Source organism: Indicator indicator, chromosome 8 (genome assembly GCF_027791375.1).
Source record: "Indicator indicator isolate 239-I01 chromosome 8, UM_Iind_1.1, whole genome shotgun sequence".
NCBI lineage: Eukaryota > Metazoa > Chordata > Aves > Piciformes > Indicatoridae > Indicator > Indicator indicator.
The window spans coordinates 13,609,444-13,635,624 of record NC_072017.1 but is presented as its reverse complement, the minus strand read 5'-3'; the positions used below and the strand labels follow the sequence as shown (position 1 = coordinate 13,635,624).

Here is a 26,181-nt window from a genome sequence, read left to right as displayed (position 1 = left end):
ACCTGGGTTGCAACATTATGTGACTCATAAGCACGCCTGGATAAATTTATACTTGAAACCATTATTTCCTTTTTTTTTTTTTCCACTAAGTACCTTTTCACTAAATACCACCACTCCTCACTTCTAGACTTCAAAGCAGCTCTCTGCAGCTGCAGTATCTCATGCAGCCAGGTCTTTGGCTGATACCATGGGCAGCCTTCAGCTCTTCTGATTTCCCCAAATCCAAAACATGTTGTCATGCTGAACTCCATCAGCCTGTGTCCCCCAACACACTTCACACCCTGAAACCACTGAGAAGGGTGGCCCAAAGAGTTAGTAGTCTCCATCTGTGGGGATATTAAAAATTTGATCAAATAAGGCTCTAAGCAACCTGACCTACCTTTGAAACTTTGGAGCAGGGGTTGGGCCAGGTGTAACCCCCTGAGGTCCTACCTGACTTAAATGTTCTGTAACTCTGCAGTAGAACATGTCCTGTTAATGAAAAGCTCCTACAAGTTTGAAAAAGCAGGTGCCTGGATATAAAAGACAGCTCTTACTGGGCCCTTGCTGAGCAAAAGGTTGCTGGGTAGGTTAACACTTCACTAGAAAGTTCATTAAGGAGAGCAGGTGGTGAGAGAGAGGATGTATGAGTGCCCTAACCAACAGGGGAGCCTCAGCTATGCTCCCCACCCTAGGAGATTCCTCTGTACGCAGCCCCAATCCCAAGCAAACCCATCTTCTCCAGTTCTGCTATTCCTCAAATGACTTTTCTCCTATCTGAATGCTGTGGAAGGTCTTTTCAAGGGGATGAGGCTTTGCCGAAGACCTCGATATCCCAACATTTAGACTGGATATTAGGAACCAGTTCTTTACCATGAGGGTAGTGGGACACTAGAACAGGTTGCCCACGGAGGTAGTTGAAGTCCCATCCCCAGATATATTAAAGGTGAGGCTCGACAGTGCTCCAGGCAACCTGATGAAGTTGAAGATGCCCCTGCTTACTGTGGAGGGAGTTCGACTCATAATATCTAATCTAAATCTACCTTCTTTCAGTTTGAAATTGTTACCCATCATCCTACCACTGTACTGCTAGAGTCCCTCCCACTCTTTCCTGTAGACCCCCCCAGAAGTACTGGAAGGCCACTGTAAGGTCTCCCCAGAGCCTTTTCTTCTCCAGGCTGAACAATCCCAGCTCTCCGTCTGTCCTCACAAAGGAGGTGCTCCAGCTTGCTGATCATCTTTGTGGCCCTCCCATTTGACCTCTGATTAATTCTGATTAATTAAGAGTTCCTTATTATTGGGGTTGCTTGAAACACTGTACTAAGAGATTTTTCTGGCAAGGAAACTGCAAGCAAACTAAACAGAAATGAGAAATGGGGCAAGCACAGCTGAGCGTGTGCTGGGCAGGGGACAGACTTTCACCAGATCCCTTCCATGAGGGGACTTGTTCAAAACTTAACTATGGAACAACAGCAGAAGAGGTGCCCCAAGTCCCAGGCTCTGTACATGAGGCCCAACTGGAGTACACCACCTTTAAACCAGAGTTCCTCTTTCCATGTCAGTCTGCCTCAAGCACAGCACTTCCTGTCCTGAGAGATGGATACTCCAGAAATTTTAACAGTACCCAATACTGATTGCCCACCCTGAGAGGTTGCATTTGCCTATCAAACCTATGCCAGCTGGGGCTTCTGAAAGATTAAAAAAAAAAAAAAAAAGAGACAAACAAGAGGATTATTAAAAATTTAACTATATACCATATTTATTATCAATCCACAGGATAATCTGATTGCTACATGAGCTCATAAAAGCTATTTCACCTTTACAAAATTAAAAAAAAAAATGTGCCACAAGGATGTAATAACTGCTGATAACCAAGGACTGACTCTTAAAATTATAAATTTGCTGTAGAAAAGATTAAAAAAAATTATATTCATTTTAGAATTTTATTTTGAATAAAATATTCCCCTGTATAAAAAATAAAAAAGCTTGCTCTGGTTAGAATTAGAGTATTTTTCTTCTTCTTTTTTTTTTTTAAATCTGGGAATTTGCATAATATCTCTGTAATAGGTTTCTTTTTTTTTGTCTCTATTGTACCACGCAGCGTTCAAGCATAGCTGATTAGAAACAAACATGAGAAAAGCAGTCTTAAAACGTACAAAATCCACATAGAAGTTTTAACTTCCTTTCCTTTCCTCTATTCTTTAAAGACACTTCAGCAAGAATAGCCTTGGAAAAGAATACAGGTGAGGAGGGACCTTCAATGTGCCATTAAGTAGAGCAAGGTAATAAAAGGCCTTTTGTAAGTGCTTTCTTAATAAGGTGCAGAAGCAGACTGCAACGTTGCTAGTACTGCACTATGTACAATATTCACAATAGATTTTTCTTTATTTAAAAATATTCCAGCTAGTTCACATTTTCTCTTCCATTCTGAGGCTTTCAGTTCCATCACAGCCTTGACAGCAAGAAGCGCAGCAGCACCACTTCCCTTGTGGTCGGTTGGTCCTCTTATGAAACACTGGAACCTGCAAGTGGGCCAAAGTTCTCTGGTTGTTTGCCTGCACAGCAACCGTGGAGATCCGCCTGGGTTCAGGTGCAGGTACTGACGGCTGGAGTCCTGAGTTAGAAACACTGCGGCACTGGGGGCGGACACAGCAATGTTTTATATTGCCAAGGCTTTACCTTAGATTTGTCTCGTGTGCGTCAAGGGATGAACCTCTCCTAGAGAAACATAAAATACAAACCCAAACAAAACGAAGCTAAAACCCCACACCATCAAAGGCTTAGTAGCTCTTGACTCTCGACTGGGTGATGTCTGACGTTTTCTTGATGACGCTGGCCCGAGTCTCGCGGTCTGGCCGGCTGCTGCTAGTGGAGGCTGTAGACACTACTTGTGGCAGAGGGATGTCTGGGAAAGGGGGCCAGGAGCTGTTGTAAGGCAGTGGGCAGCTTTCTTCTTTGATGGTGACTTGGAGGTCAGGCTTGTTGGCTACAAAAGTTGCCATGCTGGGAAGCATATGAGAAGTGTTCCTCATACCCAGATTGCTGAGATACTGTTTGCCTTCAATGTTTTTCTTCTGCCAATGAAGTCGTCCCTAGAAAGGTGGGGGTAAAAAGGAAGGAAGACAGTATGAACAAAGGAGCTTTGAGAAGTGCTACAAGTACCAAGATGAAGACAGAAACACGCATGAATCGCACAGGAATTACCCCATCTCTAAAAGCCTAAGCCTCTAGCCATTGGCTTTTAATGGCAACCACTTCTCTCTTTCTGAAGTTGTGTCCTAAACTCTGGTGGCTCTCTAGCACTCAGGAAGCTCTGCCCATCCTTCTTATGGAAAATAAAGGCCTTATTCCCAGTATGTTGGAGACAAAAATGGACACAATCAGCCACTCAGAGCTCCAAATGGAAGTGTCTTCTCATTTACCAGAGAGATCCCTCAGTGAGCTTCCCCTGGGCTCTAAGTACTCATGGAGATTGGTAAGTCTGATCACTTGATGGCAGCCCCAAAAGAAAAGGCCAGTGCTGGTGGTGTGTAGGGGCAACTCAAGAAACATTTGTGGGGTAGGTATTTTCCCCATGGATTCCTGTCACCCAGCAATACCTAACTGACTGCTTGGGAAGGCTTTCTGCCTCACATTCAAGTTGCATTTCTATGCTACGTGTAAGCATTTCCTCCAATTGTATGAGTTCAGGTGTCATTTATGGAAAACAAAGCGAGCACGCTTTCAGCCAAGATAAAATACTCACTACCCAGCAATGTCAGTGCATCATATTAACAAACTAGCTGGCACTGTTGATAGCTCTCCAGAACATCTTATCATGCTAATTAACCTCCTTGTGGTTTGGACAAACGATGAGGAAAGAATTTGCAGAGATATCCATTCTGCAACAATAATCCAAATGTCTCTTACCCTTGAACCTTCCTGGTTTGTTTTAATTCCCCAGCTGTTATTAAAATGAATATTCCACAGGTAGACAGAATTACAAATGTAAAAGGGGGCAGAACACTTCAGGACATTGTTTTTGAGAACTTGTTCTACAGTGCTCAAAATCCAGAAACAATTACCTCTACATTTTCTTCATCGCTTGGAACACTGTCAGTCGTTTCGCTTTCTGTCAAACAAAACAAAAAATGAAACTCAGGTTATTCTGCCTGCAGCAGCAAAATCCAGCTCAAGCAGCCTGATCCAATTCCAACAAGCAGAAGCAAACAGGGTCAAGAGAAACAGCAATAGCAATCCAAGGGCTAGACAGTACAGCTGCACTGAACAACTCAGGTAAATTCACAGTTAACATGGTTATACCCTGGAAAAGAGAGCAACAGAGAAGAAAGAAGTGGATTTGTGATTTCTGGGCAGAGGGAAAAGCCTCTGTGGTAGCAGACACTCCCTCACCCTCTTTTGGCAGCTCCAGGCTTGGCAAAGGGCAAAGTTCTGTCCAAGTCCTTATTTTTATCTCACTGAAAAAAACCCAGCAACAGCTCCACCCCAGAGGAGTAAGTGTGGTTTTGTTTCAGAAACTGTTATCTCAGCCTGCTGCCTCAAGGGCTTGTTGTCACTTCTGGTCCTTTATTACTGTTGTTAACTTGGCATCACATTTCACTTCACCCACCATGCTCAGCACCCCAAGCCTATTTCTCAGCCTTTCACCCACCACTCAAGCAAGTAGAAATGCTATTATCTCCAGCCCCATCGCCTCCCCCCACCACACAAGGCCTCCCTCACCCTCATCCCTTCAACCAGAACACAAATACAGAAGCACAGCTCCAGCAGGATGGCCATCCCCCTGCAGCTGCATCCTTCCCTCTCAGAAGTGTTGCAAATCCTGGAATTTTTACTCTACTTTCAAGCCCACGTTTGTCTGAACACAGGTCTCCTAGTGTCTGAGGCTCAAGCAGCTGGCACATGGGCCCCAGATATACCTGAGGGAGAGCACAACAAACCCCCTTTTTGGGACCAGTCTGCAGCAATGGCTGCTGCCTTCAGCACAGCTGCCTGGTACCAAGACTCCTATCCAAAAAAGCAGAGGCCTGAACTGCAGGTCTCCTTCAGCTAGTGGGGTTTTGAACCACTGTGTCCTGTCTCCTGGTAGGATAACCCTAGGCATCTATCAGGCTACCAACAGCATTTGGAAGATGTCTTTCTTCAGCTCCTCCACCAAGGATGAGCAGACAGGGCTTGTCCATGCCCTAAGCCAACAGGAACACTGAAATCACAAGATTTCACAAGGAATGAGTTACAGCAGCAGGTAAGGCAGCTCTCAAGTGCCAGTTTCCACTCTCCGCTCTGTGTTACGTATTTTAGCCAATGCAGACTGCTTGACATCCCCCTCACCCCTGCAACCATCAGCCATGATCCTGCTTTCCCAGAGAGCAGCCTCATGCTCCACCCTGGACACGAGCCCTAAGGGTGCACAGACTGAGCCTTGTGGATCACAAGCTTGCTTGTCTTCAAGGGAAGCACCTTGTCCTCCTCCTGAGGTCTGGCTAAGCACTACATTTAGGCAGAGGCATGTTAAACCAATGGTATGAATTGCTCTTTCAGACTCCAGGATCTAAACTGTGCCTGCAGTCCTTCTGAAACAAGGAAGCAGATAACTCTGCTACTCCAAACTACTACTTCCAAAGCCAGCACCTCCCAGACACCAGCCTTTGCCACAGCAAGCAGTAAGCGGAGGTGCAGTCAGAAACATGAAATCTATCTGCAAAGCCCTATGAAGTTAGCACTCTGCATGGATTCTCATTCACTGACGCGGGTAGAGAGATGTGCCAACACGACTAACTGGCTAGTTAAGCCATGCTGGGGAGGAGGGGGTAAGCAGAAATTAAACTGTGCAAAGCAAGAGGAGGAATCCACATGGAGACAAGAAACAGATATTCCTTGACATAAAGAAACATGTGGCAACAAAAGGAAAAAAAAAAAAAAAGAGTGATGCAGCTGAGAAGGAATCCATCCTTGGTGTTTATACATAACAAAATGCTGAGCAAGAGATAGCACTATAGTTAGCAAAGCCAAGGAAGCTAGCACTTGGGCATGGAAAGTTAGAGAAGTTATTTCAATCAAGAAGGTTATTTGAATCAGTGTCCAGCACAAGAGGAGGTTGACAACCAACCAAACAAAAAAAAAAACAAAAAAAAGGATTTCATAAACGTCAATGGAAACATGAGAAGACTCACAAGGGCCACTCATATAATTTGCCTGAGTAACCTTAGAAAGGATCTAGAAGTGGGTTTGAAATAAACCAGACTTTTGTAGGACAGTTGATACCTAGGGTGCTTTGTTTTGTTGCTGTTTCAGAAGAGCTTAACTAACTGTTCCTGGCACAGCTGTTACGGCATTCAGTAGTTGCACCTGACAGAGCAGGCAGCTCTACCTAGTAGCACATTAGCACAGGCCAGGGCTCCTGTGGTTCTCCTGTACAAGTTTGCCTGAAGCAAGACAAAGCTAGAAATAGTCATAAGAGTGTCCTACAAGTTTCAGGGGTCTAACAAACCACAGACCTCTGTCCTCACTCCTGCCTCAAAGGCAAATACATGGTCTTTTAAAAAAAGAGATTCATACAATGATTCATACTGGAACAGACCTCAAGAGGTCCATAGCACAACCTTTTGCTCAAAGCAGGACCAGCTACAAGACTGGATCAGGTTGCTTGGGGCCTTATCCAGTCAGGTCTTAAAACCAAGGAGGGAAGCAGCACAATCTTCTTTGCCATCCTGCTCTACTGCCTGACTGTTCTTGAGGTGAAAAGGATGGTAATCTTTTCTTATATACACCTGGACCAAATTCTCTTGTTCCAGCTTATGCCTGCTGTTTTTGAATCCTTCCACCACGCACAGTTGTAAAGTGTCTGGTCCTACACTGACCACCCTGCAGGTAGGAGCAGGCTGCTCAAAACCATCTCCAGACTGAACGAGCCCCAGTCTCTCAGTATCTCCTGATGGAATGAGTATCCCAGCCCTTGATCATCCTGGTGGCTCTTCCCTGTATTTGCTCCCATCTGTTTGTATCTTTCTTGGACTGGGGGGGGCTCAAGCCTGGACCCAATACTCCAGAAGTAGTGTAACTAGTGGAGGGGGATGATCTACTGGCCGTACACCTGAAAGGTGGTGCCCGCCTCTCCCGCCAAGGTGCTCTGCTGTCTTACATTCAGCGCACTGCCCACATGCCTTTCTGCAGAGCTTCTCCCCATCCCAGCAGCCCCCACCTCTACCACTACAAAGGGCTCTTCCTTCTCAAGCAGAGGACTTGGCATCTGCCCTTGCTTAATTTCATAATGTTTCTGCTGGCCCATTTCTGCAGACTCTCTCGATAGTGGTCCTGCCCTCAACCGGTGTCTCCTATTTGATGTCACCTGTAACCCTCACGAGTGTGTACTCCAACATCTGTTTTGCTCATTGATACATTAAATAGGACTTCTCACAAGACAGACTCTTGCAGTACTTCCCTTCTCATCAGTCTCTAGCTAGAGTAACCAGGATTGTCAAGAGCTGCCTTGCAATGCATTCCAAAGCATGGCAGTGGCATGAAATCATCATCTGAGTTAGAAGCCAGCAGGTCCTGGTGTAATTTAGGACAGCTATAGGTAACCAGGATAGTAAGAAACAAACATACATCAGAATTTCTTCAGTTATGCTTTTTTCCTTCTGCAGTCTTGTTGCCTTGAGTTTAGGGGAGGTAGCTCATGGTTCTCCTGTCATCAGGACCACCCCTCACTATCATTCCAGCCCAAGCAACCACCATGACTTCCAGATCAAGACAGTGACTTTTGTTTGCATTCCTAGAACTTAGATCATGTAGCTGAGATTAAAGGAATGCATCACGGTCGTGTTCACCTAGAGTGAAGAAGTTTTGCAAGAAGCATTTGGAAAGAGGACAAATTTTTCAAAAGCCCCATCTCCCAGCTGCTAATAACTCAAAGTACTCTCGTTCCTCTGCCTCGGGCTTTGCAAAGCCCTTCTAAATGCTTTGGCCGTTAGACTAAACACACTGGGAAGCATAATTGTTTATCAACATGTGTAAGACTAACGTTGGAGGCTATTCAAAAGAACATCACACTGTTCACCTGGACCCAAAGACAAAAAAATGCTAAATACATATTTTGTAGAAGAAGTGTCTGGAACTAATTTCAGCCTAATGCATCCAAGGCAAAACCGTGTGCAAGAGAATAAATTGCACAGGGAACAATTAATACTGAAGCTTGCCTAAAAAGACAACATTTGTGTTTCTAGCCAGTCTCCTGAAGCATGCATGTTAGCAACATGTTGAAAAAGGAAGGACAGGTTGGATCTGAAACTTTTTCTACTTTCAAATGTGGCTTTGTCCTGCTTCCCACAGAAATAAGGCCTGTGTGATTGCAGGGATTCTATATAGTGTGCCCACATGTGCATTTGCTGTTTCTCCACCAAGAACTTCTGGACACACTGTTAGACTTTGATAATGGATAAATGAGTACCAAAGACTTAACTTCCTACTAGTTTTACGAAAATAAAGAGCAAGCCAACACAGAGAAACCATGAGCACCCTGACTTGGAGAAAAGCTTGTTATCTCACCCCCTTCTGGCTATCAGAGAATCCAGATGGAAGGCACATGTTGGAAGCCAGAAGTCCACAGCTCTGCTGCTTGCAGAACCCCTTGTTATCTGTTGCTACGTGGCTGTTGCAGTGTGCAGACTGTAACAAGACAGATGTGCTCCCCCAGGGCCTGCAGCTCCATGTTGGCATTATATGTATCATTAGTGCAGCCTTCAGTACTCTGTGCCCCCTGTCCTAGGTAAGTGCTGAGGAAATTCACCAGAAAAGACCTTCAATCTTTGTAAGTCAGAGGCAAGGGGTATACAGTATTTGCAGAAATGTCCCCCTAATAAAAGATGAAAGGACCTCTCTGCATTGCATCTTTTTCCATTAGTTATAGGCTAAAATCTGCAGCTTATGTTTCCAATCTCAGATCTGCCGAGTTGTTTCCCAAGGTGAAATGAGTAGAGGACTGTGGGGTTTTGAGTTTCATTAACAATGCACAAACCAACTGAGTAGGCATTTCTGGATCTCTGCCAACTACCCCTCTGCCCTAGTGACTTCTAAATATTTCCAAAAACAGAGTGTAAAGAAAGGCCAGGATGCTTACCTGCATAGGATGAGACAGGGGAGATCTGGAGCGGGTACAGCTGGCTCAGGCTGAGGGGCTTTTCATCGCTTTCTGTTGTCACCTCTACTACTTGGCAAATATCAGGAGGATTGGCAACTATCACTTGCTCCTCGCTGCAGCCATCAAGGTGAGATTGTCCTACAACTTGGGGTTAGAAATACAAATTAATTACTTGTAACACCTTGACCCTGCTGGATCTCTAAGAGCCTGTCTATGGAGCCTGCTTGATAACTAAGTGAGCTCTTAATACTGCACTAGCACTTCCTTCCATGCCCAGCACCTGCTTTCAACAGAACTCATAAAGGAAATCTGTGATTTATTTAGTTTCCATCACCTTCAGAAACATCTTTCCCCACTTGCGGCAACTGAAAACACCTAAATCTCCCCTGGCTTCTCGTGCATAAAATCCTTGAACCCTCCTTGACATACCAGCTGTCCAGAGGCTTTCCCAGGAAAGACCACAGCCACACTTCTCCTCCACCCAGAAACATGGTCTTACCAGGACATATGGACCACAGAATTCTTTCCTAATCTGAAAGCATCCTCACCCAGCAAGCTGCCAATATCCCCTTGCCTCTGGATGCTCTCATGTAAATTATGCACCGGAAGATCAGACCTGGCATGCAAAAAGCTGGCCACATGGTCATGTAAAACATGGTGGGACTCTATGATGTTACACATGATGTCAATCTATGAAAAATTTCTCCTCTAATCAGATGCTTGTTCTTACTGATCCTTGCAATGCCACTAATAGTATACAGAAAAACATGGTTGTACCCGTAGTCTGTAATCCCCACGGTCTGTGACAGAAAGCTACATTCTGGTTAATTATTAACAGAGAGTTTTTTCTATTCCCCCCAGCCACATGCTGTTTAATACCAAAGGAACATTATTTATTTCTACAAAGTGAAGGCACCATGGATCCTTTACAAACGTTCTGAAAAGGCTTTGCAGGCATTAATTGTGCTACACAACACCCTTTTGAAACAAGGGAGTAAACCAAGGTAGTAAGAGAAGTTATTGAGCAAAGCAAAAGTTTGGTGAAAGCCAGAATCTCACTTCTCTGGAGGTGTCTGAGACAACTCCCTCTGTCTCATACAACTCCCCAGTCAAACCCAGCAGTAGACACATGTGACAACTGCCTCAGAAGAGCACACATCTCAGTGGATGGCTAACCTGAATCCACCATTGTCCCAGGAGTTAGGGGAAGGACTATAGGTATTCACTGGAACATAGAGCTTCAAAAGGAACAATCTCATAGAGACAAATTCTATACTAACATGGTGCTGTGTTGTTAGAAATTCAGACAGTGTGTTTTTCTATAGCCCCATGAAGAGACAATGAAAAGCAGGAGATCTTGAAACTCTTCTGTTAACTGACCTAAGTAATCTAATTACTAATTTCAGACAAGGCAAAATATAGCATCTGTTCCTGAATGAACTAAGATAAATATGAATGCACATGTATATACAAAGAATCCACCCCTGCCTTCTATCTCTAGACAAGGCTAGAACATAACTTTTTGAAAAAATGACATTTTTTTTCTCCCAGAGAAAAGCTGCCTGTCATTTTGCTTTGGGAAGTGTCAGGTAACTACTGGAAAATCCCCCAAACCTAGATGTGTATTTTATCAAACAATTCCAGCATAAAGGAAATTACACACATGCTGGATAGTCCTCTTTTTAAAAGCTGAATCACTACAATTAGTACAATTTTGTTTCAGGCATTTAATGTCCACTGTATTCCACCTTTCCTCATTCTGAAACAACCAGCTTTTTACTGAGTGGGGTGTGGGGAGAAGAGCACACATACAGAGTTTTTACCCGGGAGAAATCAATATTGTGCAACTCTGTCAGGCTACGAGCAGGCCATATGCATGGTTTTATCTGTCTCCTCAGTACTGGGCAAATTTTTACCCACCCTGAGAGATAACTTGCACAGCACAAATTACTGCTGGCTTGGGCAACATGCCACAACTTTCCCATGAGCTGCACATACGGCAGACATGCTGTAGGTGCCGTCTGTCCTTCCTTCCCTCCAGATGACTTCCTTCTTTTCTGCAGAACAGATCTATTTTAACCTTTTCCCTCTTTAAATTAAAATCCTGCTTGCAGTCCTAAATAAGGACCTCTCTCCAGTTTGGATAAGCAGCACACTTCACAAGCCATTACTTAAATAATGCTGGGTGACAGTAATCCATCCAAGCCCTGGTGTCCTACCCCTGAAAATAAATTCTCTGAGTCCATGAAAAAAAAAAAAAAAGGAAGTGCTTAAGACACAAATTCAGTTCTGTTCCTCTGAACCTCTTGCTTGGTTTCCATGACAGACCTTTAACTACTCATAGATGTTGATGTTGCCACTACAGGTCCTATCCTCTAAATTACTGAGATCTAGGGAGCAACATGCTTTTATCTCACCATAAAATCAAACAGGAATTCAGGATACATTGTACTGTAGAAAACTGAGATGTATGGAGGAAAATTACTCTTGCTGACACTAGTAGGTTTTGGCCAACACCAGGTATGTTCCAAAGACTGCTGTTAACTGACCTCTGACTGACTTGAAGGCCGTAAAATAAAGCAGAAGTGTATGAAGCTGCTTCCCCAGGACTGCATACTAGCCTTGGGGTGCTTCAGATTTGTTTATGTTCAGCAGTAAGTTGGAAGCATTAGCAGTATTACTGTGCTATTCCTTCAAGTTATAAAACCCTCTATTGCAGGAACAATGCTGACGTTCTAACACTCTTACAAAGTGACAGATGATTAAGATGAACTGCCATAAAGAGAGGAAAACTACTCACAAACTCCTCAGCCACAGAAGTACTTGAGGGGAATGCTTATGCAAAGCCCTGTGACCTAAGAAACGGGTATCAAAAACAGTCACTGCACATAATTTCTGCCATCTCTCCAAGCAGAAGACTAATATATCCTTCAAACACTTTTTCATCAAATATAAAAGTGGAATTCTAGACAAAATGGTATACAGGTCACATTTCTAGGAGCCCTCACTGCACTGACAACCTCAGCCAAAAACCAGCTGTCAAAAACCAGCCCAATTATTCTACTGAGAACCAATTATTCCCATGCTGAGATGACAGCCAATTCCTAACGTACCAGTTTCTAAATGCAGTGTCTGCTGATCCTTGTTAGCTCAGTGACATTAAGAACTAACTCTGCTACTAAGGTTCCGGTAAAATAAAGAAGTTCCTCCATTTCATCTGCAAGTTTAAACTCCCAAATAAAACGGTATCCTAGACAAACCTCTGCTTTGAGTAATAGGAAACCACCACCCAACTGCAGTTTAACTCCCACATGACACAAGCTACAGTCTCCTCAGAGTTGAGGACTACCCTGTGGAGTAGGCTTGTGTCAGGAAAAGCCATCAGAGCGTGTCAGTATGTGCTTTGCTCTCAGGAGAACTACCACATTGACACAATGCTGCTTTCTTACTCTGCAAGGTGGTGGGGCTGGCCTGCAACCAGGAGCTTCCCTTCCTTGGGCTAGTGAAAAATGAGTCGACCTAACTGCAACTATGGCAGCAAAATGCTGATGAAGAGCTGAGTCTGGCAGTCAAAAGGGTTTTTTAAAGTCACCTGTATGCTTTGCATATAAGAAAAGCATAGGAGTACTTACCTACAAAGTTCACTGTACTGTCAACTTCATTTTTTATACTGGAGGACAGGATATAGTCAGAAGTGACATCATTTAGCCCATTAATCCCAAAAGATGATTCAACTGGCTCTTGCTAGAATGAAAACAGTACATTTGGGTCAGGTTTGATTTATTTAGGACTGGACTCAGTTCATCTCTTTGTTCTGAGACCGTAATAAACCATATTGCTCCTGCCTGCCACATACTCCCTGCTGTCTGCTAGGCACGGTATTAGAAGGAATATTTTGGTTCTCAGAGAAGAAGCCAGAGTCTACTCCATTTCCAAATCTTCTGCTTTGGAATGAAAACTATTTTTAATTTTCAGATTTAGAGTGAGCCTTCAGAGAGCAAGAAATTAGCGTGCTATTTACTACAAGAGATTGACATTTGGAAGTAACAAGGAAGAAACACTGCTGTAAAACAGTACTCTATTTAACATTCATCCTCATTCCCTTTCAAGCATGCCATACCTCTCAGCACTCTGAAAGGAAGCCGTAGCTTCTGTACAACAATTTCTAAATGCTAGCCTTAATTTTGCTCTGTAGTGAGCCTGAAAGTAAACCAAAGTGTTTACACTAAATACTGCCTTTTAGATCACATCATAAACATTACCACAGGGCAACAGCATTGGGACAACACCACCTCTTCTACATAGACTGAACTTTCCACAAGAGGCACCTCTGTAGGTCTGGTACACTTGAGTGGGCATCTAAAAAACCCCCTTCAGAATAGACACCAAAAAGTTTAATTCCATAAACTCAAGATTTCTTTTTAAAAGCTATAAACACATTTAAAGGATTACCTACACCTAATCCTACCTCTTCCCTAGTACTGGCTCCCTTACAAGATTATCAGTTACAAAGTCTAAAGTTTCTCATTTTACTCTGGACTGGCCATGCCAGCCCTGCAAGGGATGTAGTAGCTCATTGCATGGGATGTTCTCACCTCACTACCAGAAGATATCAACAGAGAAGTGCAGAACTGCATCTGATGCCACACCATGCTCATTTTTGCTGCTCTAAAGCTTTTTGGCAAGGGCAGGGCAAAAGTGAGCCTCAAGACTTGTGGTGTCAGCCCTTCACAGTGCTAACCATGTGAACTGTTATCATGGGGGCAGAAAACTGGGGACAGCATGACAGAGGTCTTTGCTGGATGCCACATGCTGTGATTGTGATCTACTCAAAAAGAGCTGTCATTTTGACACAAATCTGCACCTTCCCAGACATTAAGAAAGGCAAACATGCACCCTGTCCCAACGCCCCTCAGAAGGGTGCAAAGGTAGTGTTAATGGCAATTAGGTCTTTGCACTGACACAGAGGTCAAAGACATGGAGAATCAGAAAAGATAAAATCAGCCACTACTGATCCATTGAGGATCCACAATGCACACTGGAGATCTGAGCCTCTGGTGGTGTGCAATGCCCCATCAGAAAAAAAAAAAAAAAAGCAGCCTATGGGAATGGGAACAGGGATTTGGTAAGGCCCAGGTCTCTCACAACCACAGGGCCAAGCAGTGAGTGCCCAGAGCACATTGCTGAAGCTCAGCAAGGTCTGTCAGGGCTCTTCCTCCAACCAGTGGTTGCTCTGGGTGCCCACAGGGTCTGGCGGTGGCAGAGAGCTCAGTGCAAGACTCTTGCTATGCTGAGGTCTCATTGCAGATCTCATCTCCTCAGCTTCTCCCTCTGCTAACATCACCCTGTTGCAGTTCCCAGGCAGATCATGGAGCAGCCTGCCACTCACCTCCACTGAAGACAGGCTTTCAGAGTAACTGCAAGGTGTTCAATGCAGAACATGCAACTCAGATCTCAGGAATTCATATCACCAAGCAAAGCAATGCTAAGCAGCTTTCAGGGCTCAGCAGCATGCATTTGCACTAATTCATCCACCACCCTTCTCCTCTACTATAGCCTTCAATTCAATAGTCAGTCTAACGGTAGCCAAGCATGGAAGGAGCATCTATTTTAAAATCCAGCCATATCTGGAGGCCAGCCCATGTACACATTTGTCAGACTAAGGGGAAACAGACAGGAATAGTGTCTGGACCCAGCTCAAAGCCTACAAGGGGCTAAATGGCCATACCATACTTGGTGGCTCCTTGTGGGTATCGCTGGTAGAGGCACAGCCAGCTCAGTTCACTGATCCTGTGTCACCTCTGCAGTTCTGGGCACTGAAGCTGGAGGCAAGCCACCTCACAAGCTCCAAGCACAGCCTCACCAGCACCTAATCCCAGGTGTTAATGCCACATGTACTACTCTGCCAGGCATCACTGGGGCTCCCTCAGCAATGACAGTCTGTGAAATTAACCTTAATGGAGAGGACAAGATTGTTCAGGAACCACCCCAGCTCTTCAGGCATTTAATACTTTGACTAAAAGATTATGAAGGAGAGGAATGGCAAAGCAGTGGAGCGTTTGACAGGCACTGTAAGTAGCTCTGCTCCAACCAAAGTTTACAATAAGCACATATGCCTGTGTGATCCAGGCAGAATGGCTAAAAAGTGATTCTTTTAAGACAATTTAAAAATCATAGTATTCTGACATGTAACTCCACAAGTCACAACCACTGGGACAGCACCTGTCTTCCAAGCTACATTTTAGTGGAGGAGTTTTCCCAGACTTCCACGTTTACCTGGCCAGCAGGTGCAGAATTTGTGCCTAGGCACGAGTGGCACAGCCCTTCAGAAGCAGGCAGCAGGGGGCCAGGCTGCCCTTCTGCTGCAGACATGGCTGCTATGTGCAATCATGAGAGCCTGAAATCTTTCAGAGGTGTGAAAGCTAGGGAACACCATGCTTAGTAGGAAAAGCTAACATCAGACTGAGCAAGAATCTCAGGCAGTGACTGAGGAGCTTCACAAGCAAGGCCTTCTAACTGACAAACGTAAGCAGAAGGTGTAGCTGACAGAACAGACCCCTTGCCCAAACAGAAGTGAACTTCCAATGCCTTATGCACACAATTAACTGTTCCAAAAGGTAGCTCTATTGTTCAGAAACATTCCTTCCATAATTACTGTATTTCTACTTACACAGACAAACAAATGGCAAATGCATTGCCAAGGCTGCCAGCTTTCCAAGCTCCAGGCATTGTAACACAAGGGCTGTGTCAACTGATGACGTCAGTCATGGCTCTAACAGCCTTCACGTTTATAAACCCCCCTCCAAACATCCCATGTAACTGTAGCTACTTAACCAAACCACAGCCATGGGAGGTCTGCAAATATCCACCACAATATTCTACTGAGGCTATTTAAAAAACATGCAACAGATTGCTTTTACAAGCTCTCCCACTATTAAACAGCTACCTCTTACCTTAATTTGTTTGAATTTGTCATCTTTCTCAGACTTTGTTTTTTTTCCTGCAACAACAGAAGGAAGATTTCTTAAAATCCTGTATGCTATCAGTTCACACTTTCTATATGCACCAACAAATAGCCCCAAAAAGTGCCTCAAAATGGCAGCACCTCCTAGGAAAGGGAGAGCACATGTTGCTTATTTTTAAACCCCTATTAAGGCCTGAGCAGTCAAAAATTCACTTCAAACACTCTGGTTTTGTGTTTTGTTTTTAAAGGGCTAGAAGAAGAACCACAATGGGACCAAGGAAAGCAACTGCAGTAAAAAAAAAAAAAAATCAAGGTGAAAAAGATGGAAGTGACAAATTAATCCAACTAAGGCCTGCTAAAAAATAAAGAAGAGGAAGAAAAATACTCTTCTAGGGGAAAAAAAAAATCAAAGTATTTATCTCATTGTAGCTGTAGGAAAAGGGAGACTACTCATTGATTTAACATGAAAAGAGATCACCATAAACTTCAACAAATATTTTGGTAAATATTTGCAGTTTGAGAGAGGCTAAACATATATTGTAATTCATGCATTAGTGGTTTATGCCATCACGCTGAACTTGAGAATACAAAAAAGACCACACAGTATATAACCCTCACAATGTCACGTGCCTTGGTGGACCCCACTGTGGCTACCTCTTCTTTGACCTGACAAGACCTTGATGTGGAAGCTCAGACTCACTGGTGCAAGCTCAGCTCTAACCCACTGTTTGCACAGATGTGTCCCAGGACTTTCTCCCATCTCTACTACAACACAGCACTGAGAATTAGAAATATTTGCAGCCAAAGTCTTTTGCTCTCACTCACACAAAACTTTAGCCACATGCCACATAGAAAGGGCGTGTCAGAATATATAAAAGGCCCAAAATATGTCAGTTTTATAGTGGCTGGATTTGCTGCAGAATCCTCTCTTGCTACGACCTCCATCTCCAGAATCTCAGCTTTCATGATTAACTTTTCTAGTTCTTAGAGTTATGAGAGGAATCTACCACAATGTGACAGGTTATGGTTCAGACAAGTATGTCTGAACACACAAAATACATCACTGACAAGAGACAAAACAGCTTTGAAGCAAATGCTGTACCTTTGGCAGATGGATCTCCCTTTCATGGTATGATTCTGCCTCAAAAATGCTGGACATTTCATAATTTGCACATTGACCTTTGTGGGGCAACTCTGTAGCTCACCACAAGACAGGAAAGGAAGTTAATTTAGTGAGCTTCAGGACCAAGGTAATTTACAACCAAGAGTGTTTATGCTAAATGATGATGTGGGAAGCTGGCCTGCCAGGCAGCTGGAAGAGGGGAGTCTCATGAAAGTAAGACAGCCCCATTTTGGCTAAAACTGATGAAGCAAGGCTAAAACACCATAAACACCCAACTTCAAAACAGATTTTGAAGGCTAGAGTGCCTGAGTGCAGACATGACAGGATCATCTCTTGGAACAGCAGTACCAGCAGCATCAGTGACAGCTGGTGGGAAAAGACTGCAGATTTAGCAGAGACAAGAACAGTCAGCAGGCTGTTCCTCCTGTTCCTGCACCCAAGGCAGGGACACCTTTCTTGGAAAGAATTGCACCTTCAATTCACAGCTTAACTTTTGCTACATTACTATAATATATTGAAGCTATTGCAGAGATTTGTGTCCCTGACTTCGTTGGATGTTACCTTAGATTCATTAACTTGAGCTCAACCACTCACAGTGCATTTATCACCAGCGATCCTGAATCTGTTGTATCCATTGCTTTAATAAATCAAACCTTTTAATTATTTTAACTTTTGGAATGATTTCAGTGCAAGTCCTTATTGAGGCACTGAACATCAATGTGGTCAAACAGTTCCAGTAAGAGTCCTGCACTCTGAGACAGGCAGACATGGGGATCTTACAACAGCCTTAAACTGAAGTTGTGCCTTTCACTTCTAAATTTAAGAGAACAGCAAACTAAGCTACAGGTGAACTGACTGGATTTTAGAGGAACACTGTGCATTTCATTTGCAGGTTATCTTTATGTCCAAAAATTCTAGACACCAGAGGATACTAGAGGACTAAGGAAGTCATCGTTCTACTCCATAAACCAGTAATGAAGCCATAAGGAAGCCAATGAGCCATAACAAAGCAAGTATTTCTACTCTGTAAAAAACCAAATACTCATGAGATTGACCTGGTGGTTAAGTCTTCTCCTGACAAGTGGGAGACAACCCCTAAATCTGGGGATTCAAACACAGTTTCCCATTTCACCATTATCACGCTGTGGGGGCTGTTTTTTCAAGACCTAGTGTAGCTACTAAAAAAAAGTAGTTTCACAGTTCAGTGTTCTAAGTAGAAAGTGTACTGCTCCCACTCAGCTCAGCAGAGCACCAGTTTATTTCTACCCGTGCTTAAAAGAAGCTACCAACATGTGTGCCATTGACTCATTTTGATTGAGTCCTACAGACTTAAATGTACTGGTTTATTATCCTTCTGATAAGTCTCTTTGACTGAAGGTGATCTGGGACTAACATCTGACGGTAACTCTTTTACAGAACTAACACAATTTAACCTGCCACCAGCCTGGGAGTATTACACCTCACTGATCCTCTCTCCAAACAGCTTGCTCTCTTAACTGAATGTAGTCCATTTTTCATATAGCTGTTTCTAAGCTCCAGGGAACATCTCAGTAAAATACTGAGCTGCACAGCAGAAGTAGAACTGGCACATTTTGTGGGCCCCAAAATAAAAACAATGCCCTCAGCACTGTTTTCCACGAGGTTTCCCTTTTACCTTTTTTGGAAGGTCTTTCAGATAACGGCAGCATCCGGTACACCCTGAAGGCATTGTTTCCTTTCTTTATACTTTTGTCCTTCACTTCTTCTATGTCAGGCAGGGAGTTCATAGCACAACGGAAGTTTGCCTTCCATGTCTTTGGATCAGGTTTATCTACTCCTGACTGGTATTTTCCTAAGCAAGAAAAAAAAAAAAAAAGTCAGGCACAGAAGATGTGTAACTGAAAACCTAAGGTGAATTAATAACAGTGTAGGCTAACTGCAAGGTATCAGCCTTCAGTTCCCATGACAAGCATTCAAACAATAGCTGAGCTTGCAAGACAGTGTTGTGATCTCATTCCCATGCACATTTCTAGAACACATGATGAACAGTTTCTGCTTAAGAAAGACCCAGGGCACTGCAGATCAGATGTGAGCCCACAACAATGTGGGAAAGCTTGCACAGCATTTACCTTTATTATGTCTGGCTGAAATCCACAGAAAGGCAAAAAAAGCCTAAGGGCCCAGCTCTACAAAGTGCTGAGTGTGCTCTACTCCCGACAATTCCGAACCCAATCTTGTTAACATTTAAATCAATTAAGTTGTACTGTGTTCCTCAATGCAAATGAGTTATGGTGCTACAGTAAAGCTGGAGAGTATCTCAGGCCTTGAAAAAAAAAATCAGCTTCTCACAAAGCTACAAACTTAGATCCCCTTTGTGTTAGTGAAAGCAGACAAGAATTTTAAAAGGAAAAACAACGTGAAAATTTGTCCTTTAGGAAGACAGTTCCGATACCTGTGTGAATTGCCCAGTTTCTAAATAAGGGAGCATCTTTTTCAACATCCCACCCATGTCTTGCAGCATGCATCCAGGGAATCTGAAAAATCTTCTTCTCCTGGAATGGAAAACAAACAGGAAATGCCAATACTGATAGACTTGAAGAATCTCCTGATGACTTTAAGACACTTATTTAAAAGCACATCCAGCATCTACAAGTGATTTGCTAACCCAGCGCTGCTGCCACTGAACTCAACAACAAAATATCCACTGGCATCACAGAGCAGAATATAGCCCTGAGTATAAGAAATACTCAGAAGCCCCTTCAGAGACAATGAGCCTGGCAGTTTTCCAAGCTGACACATGGGGAAAACATGCAGTGCTGCACATTTCTGAACATTGAAATGCAGGCTAGTTTTGGCTGCACAGACACTTTTAATGATTAGAAAAATCAGGCACGAATCTTAAACAACCATAAGAATGGAGTCATTTCAAGGTATTTAGAACTCAGTCTGTAAAATACTAGCACAGTGAAGGAAAGGGATGTCCCAGATCATTATGCTAGGCAAACAGACATGTGACTGTTTCAAACGAAGAGATCTCTCCAGTGGGGATAAAAAAATACAAGACTTCCATGTGAAGAGGGTAACATTGAAGATAGTTGAACATATTTTAGTTTAGAAATTTTAGTCCAAAGAGAAGTGCATTTAAAGCAATCCAAGGGAATGCTTTTTAATTAGTTTTTAAACACACAACATGTAGTTAAACCCTGGCATGCCTTACGTGGTGAAGCATAAATGGATTTCCAAAGGAATCAGAAAAGCTTGTGGAAGATAGCACACTGGTGACTACTGAAGATATTAGTGGGATGTGGCTCCAATTCTAGGAACCCAACCACTTTCAGAGATTGAACAGCATGTTTCCTATACTCCTTCCACAAGCACTTAGCACACAGAATACCGGGCCAGATGGATGCTGGGTCAGATGTACTTTTGTGTCATACAACATGAGAACAAATTCCTTTGTGCTAACGGACAGGGTTGCTTCAGAACTCTACATTCATTGCTGCAAAGCCATGCACAAGGAGTTTGTTCCACAATACTTGTTTTTTCTCCCTTATTAGGAGAAATATATCTTATCTGATTTCACATACAGACATCTTGTGCTATTATCCACTACTACAGGTTTAGATCCACTTCTCAGCCTGTGAAGAGAAAAGCACTTCCAGGGTAAAATGCACTCTTCTTCAGTAGGCCACCTGAGCTATGCCAAGTGAACTGCACCCTAAAAGAGCTCATTTCTCTCTCCTGACTACAAATAACTCTAGACAGGCAGCTCTCATTTCAATGACTGCACTGTAGATGTCTGATGTTGGGTGAAATGAATCCTCTGCCCTTTCCCCTTCCTCCAACAATCACTTCTCTTCCTTGTCTGCTGGTTAGTATTTCACTAATGTCAAGGTTTATTTCCCTTCCTTTCCATGTGATCTTTTCTTTTTTGAGCCTCTCTTTTGTATTGTCCTTTAACTCTTGTCTTCAATCCTCTCTCCCATTTGCATTCACTTGCTCAGAACTGTATTCTTCCCTTCTCGCTTGGCTTCATCTTCTCTTTAATTTGGTGAAAAACAGATTTAACACATTCCTCATCTCCTTTCAAGCCCTCACACTCTCATTCTTCCTCTTAATCTATTCCCATCACTTCTCTCACATGCCTTTTGCCTCCCTACCTTTCCCCCTCTATATAATCATCCTACAGATTTGCTCTCCTCTTTCCCAAAGTAGAAGCTGTCTAAAGAGAGCCTCAACTCCACTACCCTGTGATCCTGAGCACTACTGTATTCATCAGACTCAGAATAAGCTTCCTTGCCTTTACTCTCCCATAGACTACAATGACCATGGGGGGGAAAAAAAAATGTCCTTCCATAGAAGGCAATTTCTATCAACAAGAACTTTAACAATTGATCAGATTAAAAACTCCTCTTATGCTTGGTGATAGGGAGAGGCTTGAACAATGCTATACAATGCTACAGAGGTTATACCACTGACTTTATATTCCAAATGATAATTCCAGTTCTATAGGAACTAGCAGATCAAACAAGAGTCCAAATACAGCATCCTGCCATCATCAATCGTATTCATTGCTTCAAAGGAAGGTCAGGACACTCAAAAGCAGTCTGAGTGTTCATTACAGTGTTTCTGTCTATTACGGGAAGTTCTTCCCAACACCACAAGTCTCAAAGCACAGACTTACAGAAAATTTTAATATAAATAAAAAATATCATAGAATACACACGTATTATAATGGATATAAAGTTTCACATGCCTATATAGAAACTGCAGAGTCTCTCATCAAACATCAAATACCTAATATCTGAAATTCTGCAAGACTGCTGATTGCAGTAATACCATGTCATTGTGTGTTCTGCTCTAGTTTACATAGGTGCTTTTTATTTAAATACTCATTTTTTATTTCACACATTACCAAACATTTACCTATATCCTGCTTCATTTGATGCCTCCTAATAACGACCTTAATAGGAAAAGGTTCATCTGTGCTTTCTCTTAGGCTTGAAAAAACACGTGCTGTCTGGTACAGCACTCCATCACTGGATGCTTGTGGGGCAGTCTCGTGCTTCTATTAAAAAATTAGCCTCACCTAAAGTGAAAAGCACAACCCACAAAAGGCAACAGGAATTGCTGCTGATTCCAATGGGGATATCAAAAAGGAAAAGGTGTCACACATTCTCAAAAATAGGTGGGAAGAGGAAAATAGTATCAGATGCTTGCAGCCACAGCCCTGCAGAATGCTCCAAGCAGGTGAATGAGCACAAGATCACATTCTACCTAGAAAGTCACAGGACACATTTTAAATAGCAGCATCCGTCTGGAGGTTAATACTCCAAGCACCCACCAAAGCAGCAGGTTGCCTCTCAACTCCTGTTACAGCTACTCTGAATGTTTCCATTCTGATTTCCTTTTCTAGATCTATGAGGGACTCTGACCTCACATTACTCCCCTCCTCACACCACCTCTGCCCTCTAATGAACTACATCACTGCCTTCACACCTCCCAGTTTTGTCTCTCTGGGAAGATAAAAGAAATTACCTTTCTCCCTCATGGCATTCAGCCATTTTCACAAGGCACAAGAATTTATTTTTTAAGCCCTATAGAGAGGAGTCTCTTCTAGGGAACACAAAGCAGGAGGTATAATGTGATCAACTGACAGTAGGGGAAGGAATTAGGTAAGTTAGCTGTACCTGATTTGTCATTTTTAAACAAGAGAGGTTTAATATTCTTTTCTCAGAATGGAAAAATTCCCCGAGAAAGCAAATGGCAAACCCAGAACGGTAATAGTTTCTTCAGTATTTAAATCTTATTTCCTTAAAAACTGTGCACACATGGGTGGCATTCTCTTGCTAATTTAACCCACCTCCTTTTCTGTCCTGTGAACTGCCTTTTCTCTGTCAAACTCTGGTTAAAATACACAAATCCCCAAATCCTACAGCCTCCAGAGTTGAGTCTGTGGGTACAGAAAGGGCTGTGATACACATGACACCGTATCATTGATTCCATCCATGCATGGCTTTGTTTATGGTCAGGCTTTACAGTAAAAATAGAAATATTTTTGGTTCAGTGATTCACTGTTGGAATAAACGTTTAAACATTTTTAAACAAAATTGCTCCGAAGTACAATTAGCTTGTGGAGGACAACAGAGGCAACACAGAACGATGCCAAATCAGAGTTTAATAAACTTTAAGGCAGGCCACAGTGTCTGGCACTCTCTTTCTGGTAGGAGCCACAGCTTTGTTTGTTTGAGGGTGGTGGAGGGAGAAGATCAAAATATTTCTGAGACAAGCCTTGGTCAATATAGAATATGCTAACTAAGCATGAAGTCTCCCACCAGCTCTTGCACACAGTTTGTCAGATGCACAAGGCAGAAACTGCTGTTAATGACGCCATCAGAGGGCTGCAAACATTAAACAGCACGACATGCCTTGCAACTGCCTTTATGGGTTGGTGGGCTGAACTTGGAAGAAGGAAGCTGTTGACACAGTGACAGCATTTTCACACTGCAGAGCAAAGGCGGCAAGCACATTCCTGAGGTGTACCGGAAGTGGTTACATGAACATAACCTACAGATGACAACACTGTATTTATGCTTACATCTGAAATAGTGTGCCCTCCTAAATGCAGGGAAATTATTTCAGGATTGGGCAGGAATGCCCAGCAAAGGACAACAGAGAGAGACTGTCAGCAGGAAAAGAGCTGACACCAAAGAGAGATACTCAAGGAGAAGAATCTGAACATGGGACTCAAATTACAAAGACAACAGTAAAAAACTGGTCTCTTCCTCCTCTTCAGCTGTGACCCCATTATGCAAGAACAAGGATCTACTCAAATTCACAAGGCAGCTAACTAGGGAACGGATAAAGCAGTATTTATTTACCCTGCCACAGCATGTGAGACTCACTGATGCAGGAAGTTCCTGAGAAACAAAATTTGTAGCTGAAAATTAAAAGGCTCCTGATAATTTTATACTCATGAGCATTTATAGCTTTGAAAGCTAAAGAAAAAAAAAAAAGTAGTAATCTAACAGCCACTCTTCATCTCTAGAAATGAACATCTGTGCATCACAGCTACTACTCTAAGGAGAACACCAGATTAACTGGGTTACTGTCTTAACCATAGTGGCAGCTTCTCTGTTTCTGCACCTGACTTGCTGCATATCTACCCATTTTGATAATAAAAGTCTCTGTAGCCAAAACTGCTTCATGCTTTTCAGCATGGTGAATTACTTTCCTGCACACTGCACAATGCATGGAGTAATTTCCAGGGTTTATTGCTGTTCAAAGTCTCAAATAACACTCCTTGGTTTTATTGAGCCAATCAAGAACCTTTCAAATTGGGCATGGACATTTTGGAGCCCACACCTGTGTCTACAGCTCCCAGTGAGAGCTCAGCACCAGGAATATTAAGTTTGGGTCTGACAAGGAAACTTAGCACGTTTTCTCCCAGGTCGAGATGTTTCAGAGAATTCACACAAGCCTGAAACTGGAGATCATTGATTCAACCCAGACTCTAACACAGAATATAGCCTTCCACCTCAGGAAAGCATTTTGTTCACCTCCCTCTGATGCTACTTGGTGAGCTACCTGCTCCCAGCTTAAAAAAACAAAGTACTAGCTGAGTCTTCAGAAATGCTTGCTCCAACAACAAAGAGTTGGAAAATGCTTTCAAAGGAGTCACAAATCCACCAGGCTAAAGCAGTGTGCCTCAAATCTGGCAGGCAAGTCTGGAGGAACAGGTTCAGCAGGAAGCATTTAGCTTTGCCCTCCCTCACCATGCCACCCTTTTGAAAACCAGGAATGAGCTGATTTACCTATCCAAACCTCAGGCACTACCATGAAGTCCCTCTTCAGCCCACATCCACACATGTGCATGCACCCCCTTACCTTATTTAGCCATTTCAGCCCTGGTATCCTGTTAGAGTTGATTTGCTCTTCCAGCCAGGGGCGCATCCGCATCCTTTCGACAGGCATTGTCACCCACCTGGGAGCAAGCTGCAGGGAACAAGGGACAAGATCACTGATTTTCCAGGCAGAACTCCCAGGCAGCTCCCCCATCTCAGCACAGTACAGACATACTAAAGCTCTGCAAGCACTGAACAATTATAAATACAATAGTGACTTTGGATCTCTACAGAAGCCCCACCTAAGAGCAATTGAGATGATACAGCCTTTTCTATGGCAGACTCTTGGGTACACCTGGAGCAGGAGAAGGTTCACCTCAAGAAGACACATTATGTTGGCAAAAGCTTGTCTGCTGACACAGGTGGCCACAAAGGAAAATAGTTACTCTCCTCTTTTTGGCCCACATACCTGCATTTGCACAAGACCTTCTTTTTCCAAGAATAAAGATGCAACCAGAAGGATCTGCATTCAAGAGGCATCACTGTACTAGCTAAAATGCTAATGACAGCACTTTAAAACAGCTGCTTCTGTCCCATAAACTGGACTAAAATTATGAAAAGAAAACATTTTACATGAGAGCAATTTATCAGACTACTTTGGTTCTGGCTGAGCAGTTTGACCCCCCTGCCCCAGCTTTCTCTGATCAGCTCAGTCACTGATTTTTACCTGCTAATTTACATTTCGATATTGACTAGCTAGGAAGTGAGAGCTTTAAAGCCTTCTCAACTATACCACCACATTATTCATTTCAGAGTCAAACTGATTTCTTTTTTTTAACTCTCTTTGTCTCACACACACACACGTGACCCTGATGACACTTCCCTGTTTAGAGCTGTAAATTATTGACATAAGAGTCCAAAGTCTTGAACTCAAGGCAGATAATTTTAAAAACATTAACCTCTCTCAGGCACTGCTCTGAAAATGCCAACTGGCGCTAGATGAAGATGAAAGCACCACATTAAACTCCTGTTAAGCAGCCTGCAACCCATTATTTCCATGTTCAAGTACTTGCTTTTAGGCTTCTTCTCCTCTCCCCCTCTGCACTGGGCTCAACTCCTTCCTCTCCTCTTTGTTCTTCACATCTGTGTTCTC

At 43.1% G+C, this 26,181-nt stretch overlaps 1 protein-coding gene across 2 annotated transcripts; it reads right to left on the bottom strand.

Moving 5' to 3' along the window:
• Window positions 1-1,948: 1,948 nt before the first annotated feature.
• On the bottom strand, window positions 1,949-26,181 carry IRF2 (interferon regulatory factor 2). Of its 2 annotated transcripts, none has more exons than XM_054382906.1 (9): window positions 26,102-26,181; window positions 25,072-25,179; window positions 19,637-19,736; window positions 18,860-19,036; window positions 16,072-16,118; window positions 12,751-12,862; window positions 9,098-9,262; window positions 4,044-4,090; window positions 1,949-3,071 (listed from the first exon to the last, which is right to left on the bottom strand). In XM_054382906.1, the coding sequence occupies exons 2-9, from the start codon at window positions 25,156-25,158 to the stop codon at window positions 2,760-2,762; spliced, it is 1,047 nt and encodes a 348-aa protein (XP_054238881.1). In that variant the 5' UTR covers window positions 25,159-25,179; window positions 26,102-26,181; the 3' UTR covers window positions 1,949-2,759. The 2 variants fall into 2 exon arrangements, with proteins under 2 accessions (XP_054238881.1, XP_054238880.1); XM_054382905.1 differs by having other exon boundaries at window positions 26,098-26,123.

Bases quoted from the DNA above. Each gene is read 5' to 3' on its own strand.
- IRF2 (XM_054382906.1), bottom strand. From the start codon at position 25,158: ATGCCTGTCGAAAGGATGCGGATGCGCCCCTGGCTGGAAGAGCAAATC. The intron at 12,863-16,071 runs GTAAGAGGTAGC...TTTTCATTCTAG, and splicing joins ACAAATTCAAACAAATTAAG to CAAGAGCCAGTTGAATCATC. The intron at 4,091-9,097 runs GTAAGCATCCTG...TTTGTTTGACAG, and splicing joins CCCTGTCTCATCCTATGCAG to AAAGCGAAACGACTGACAGT.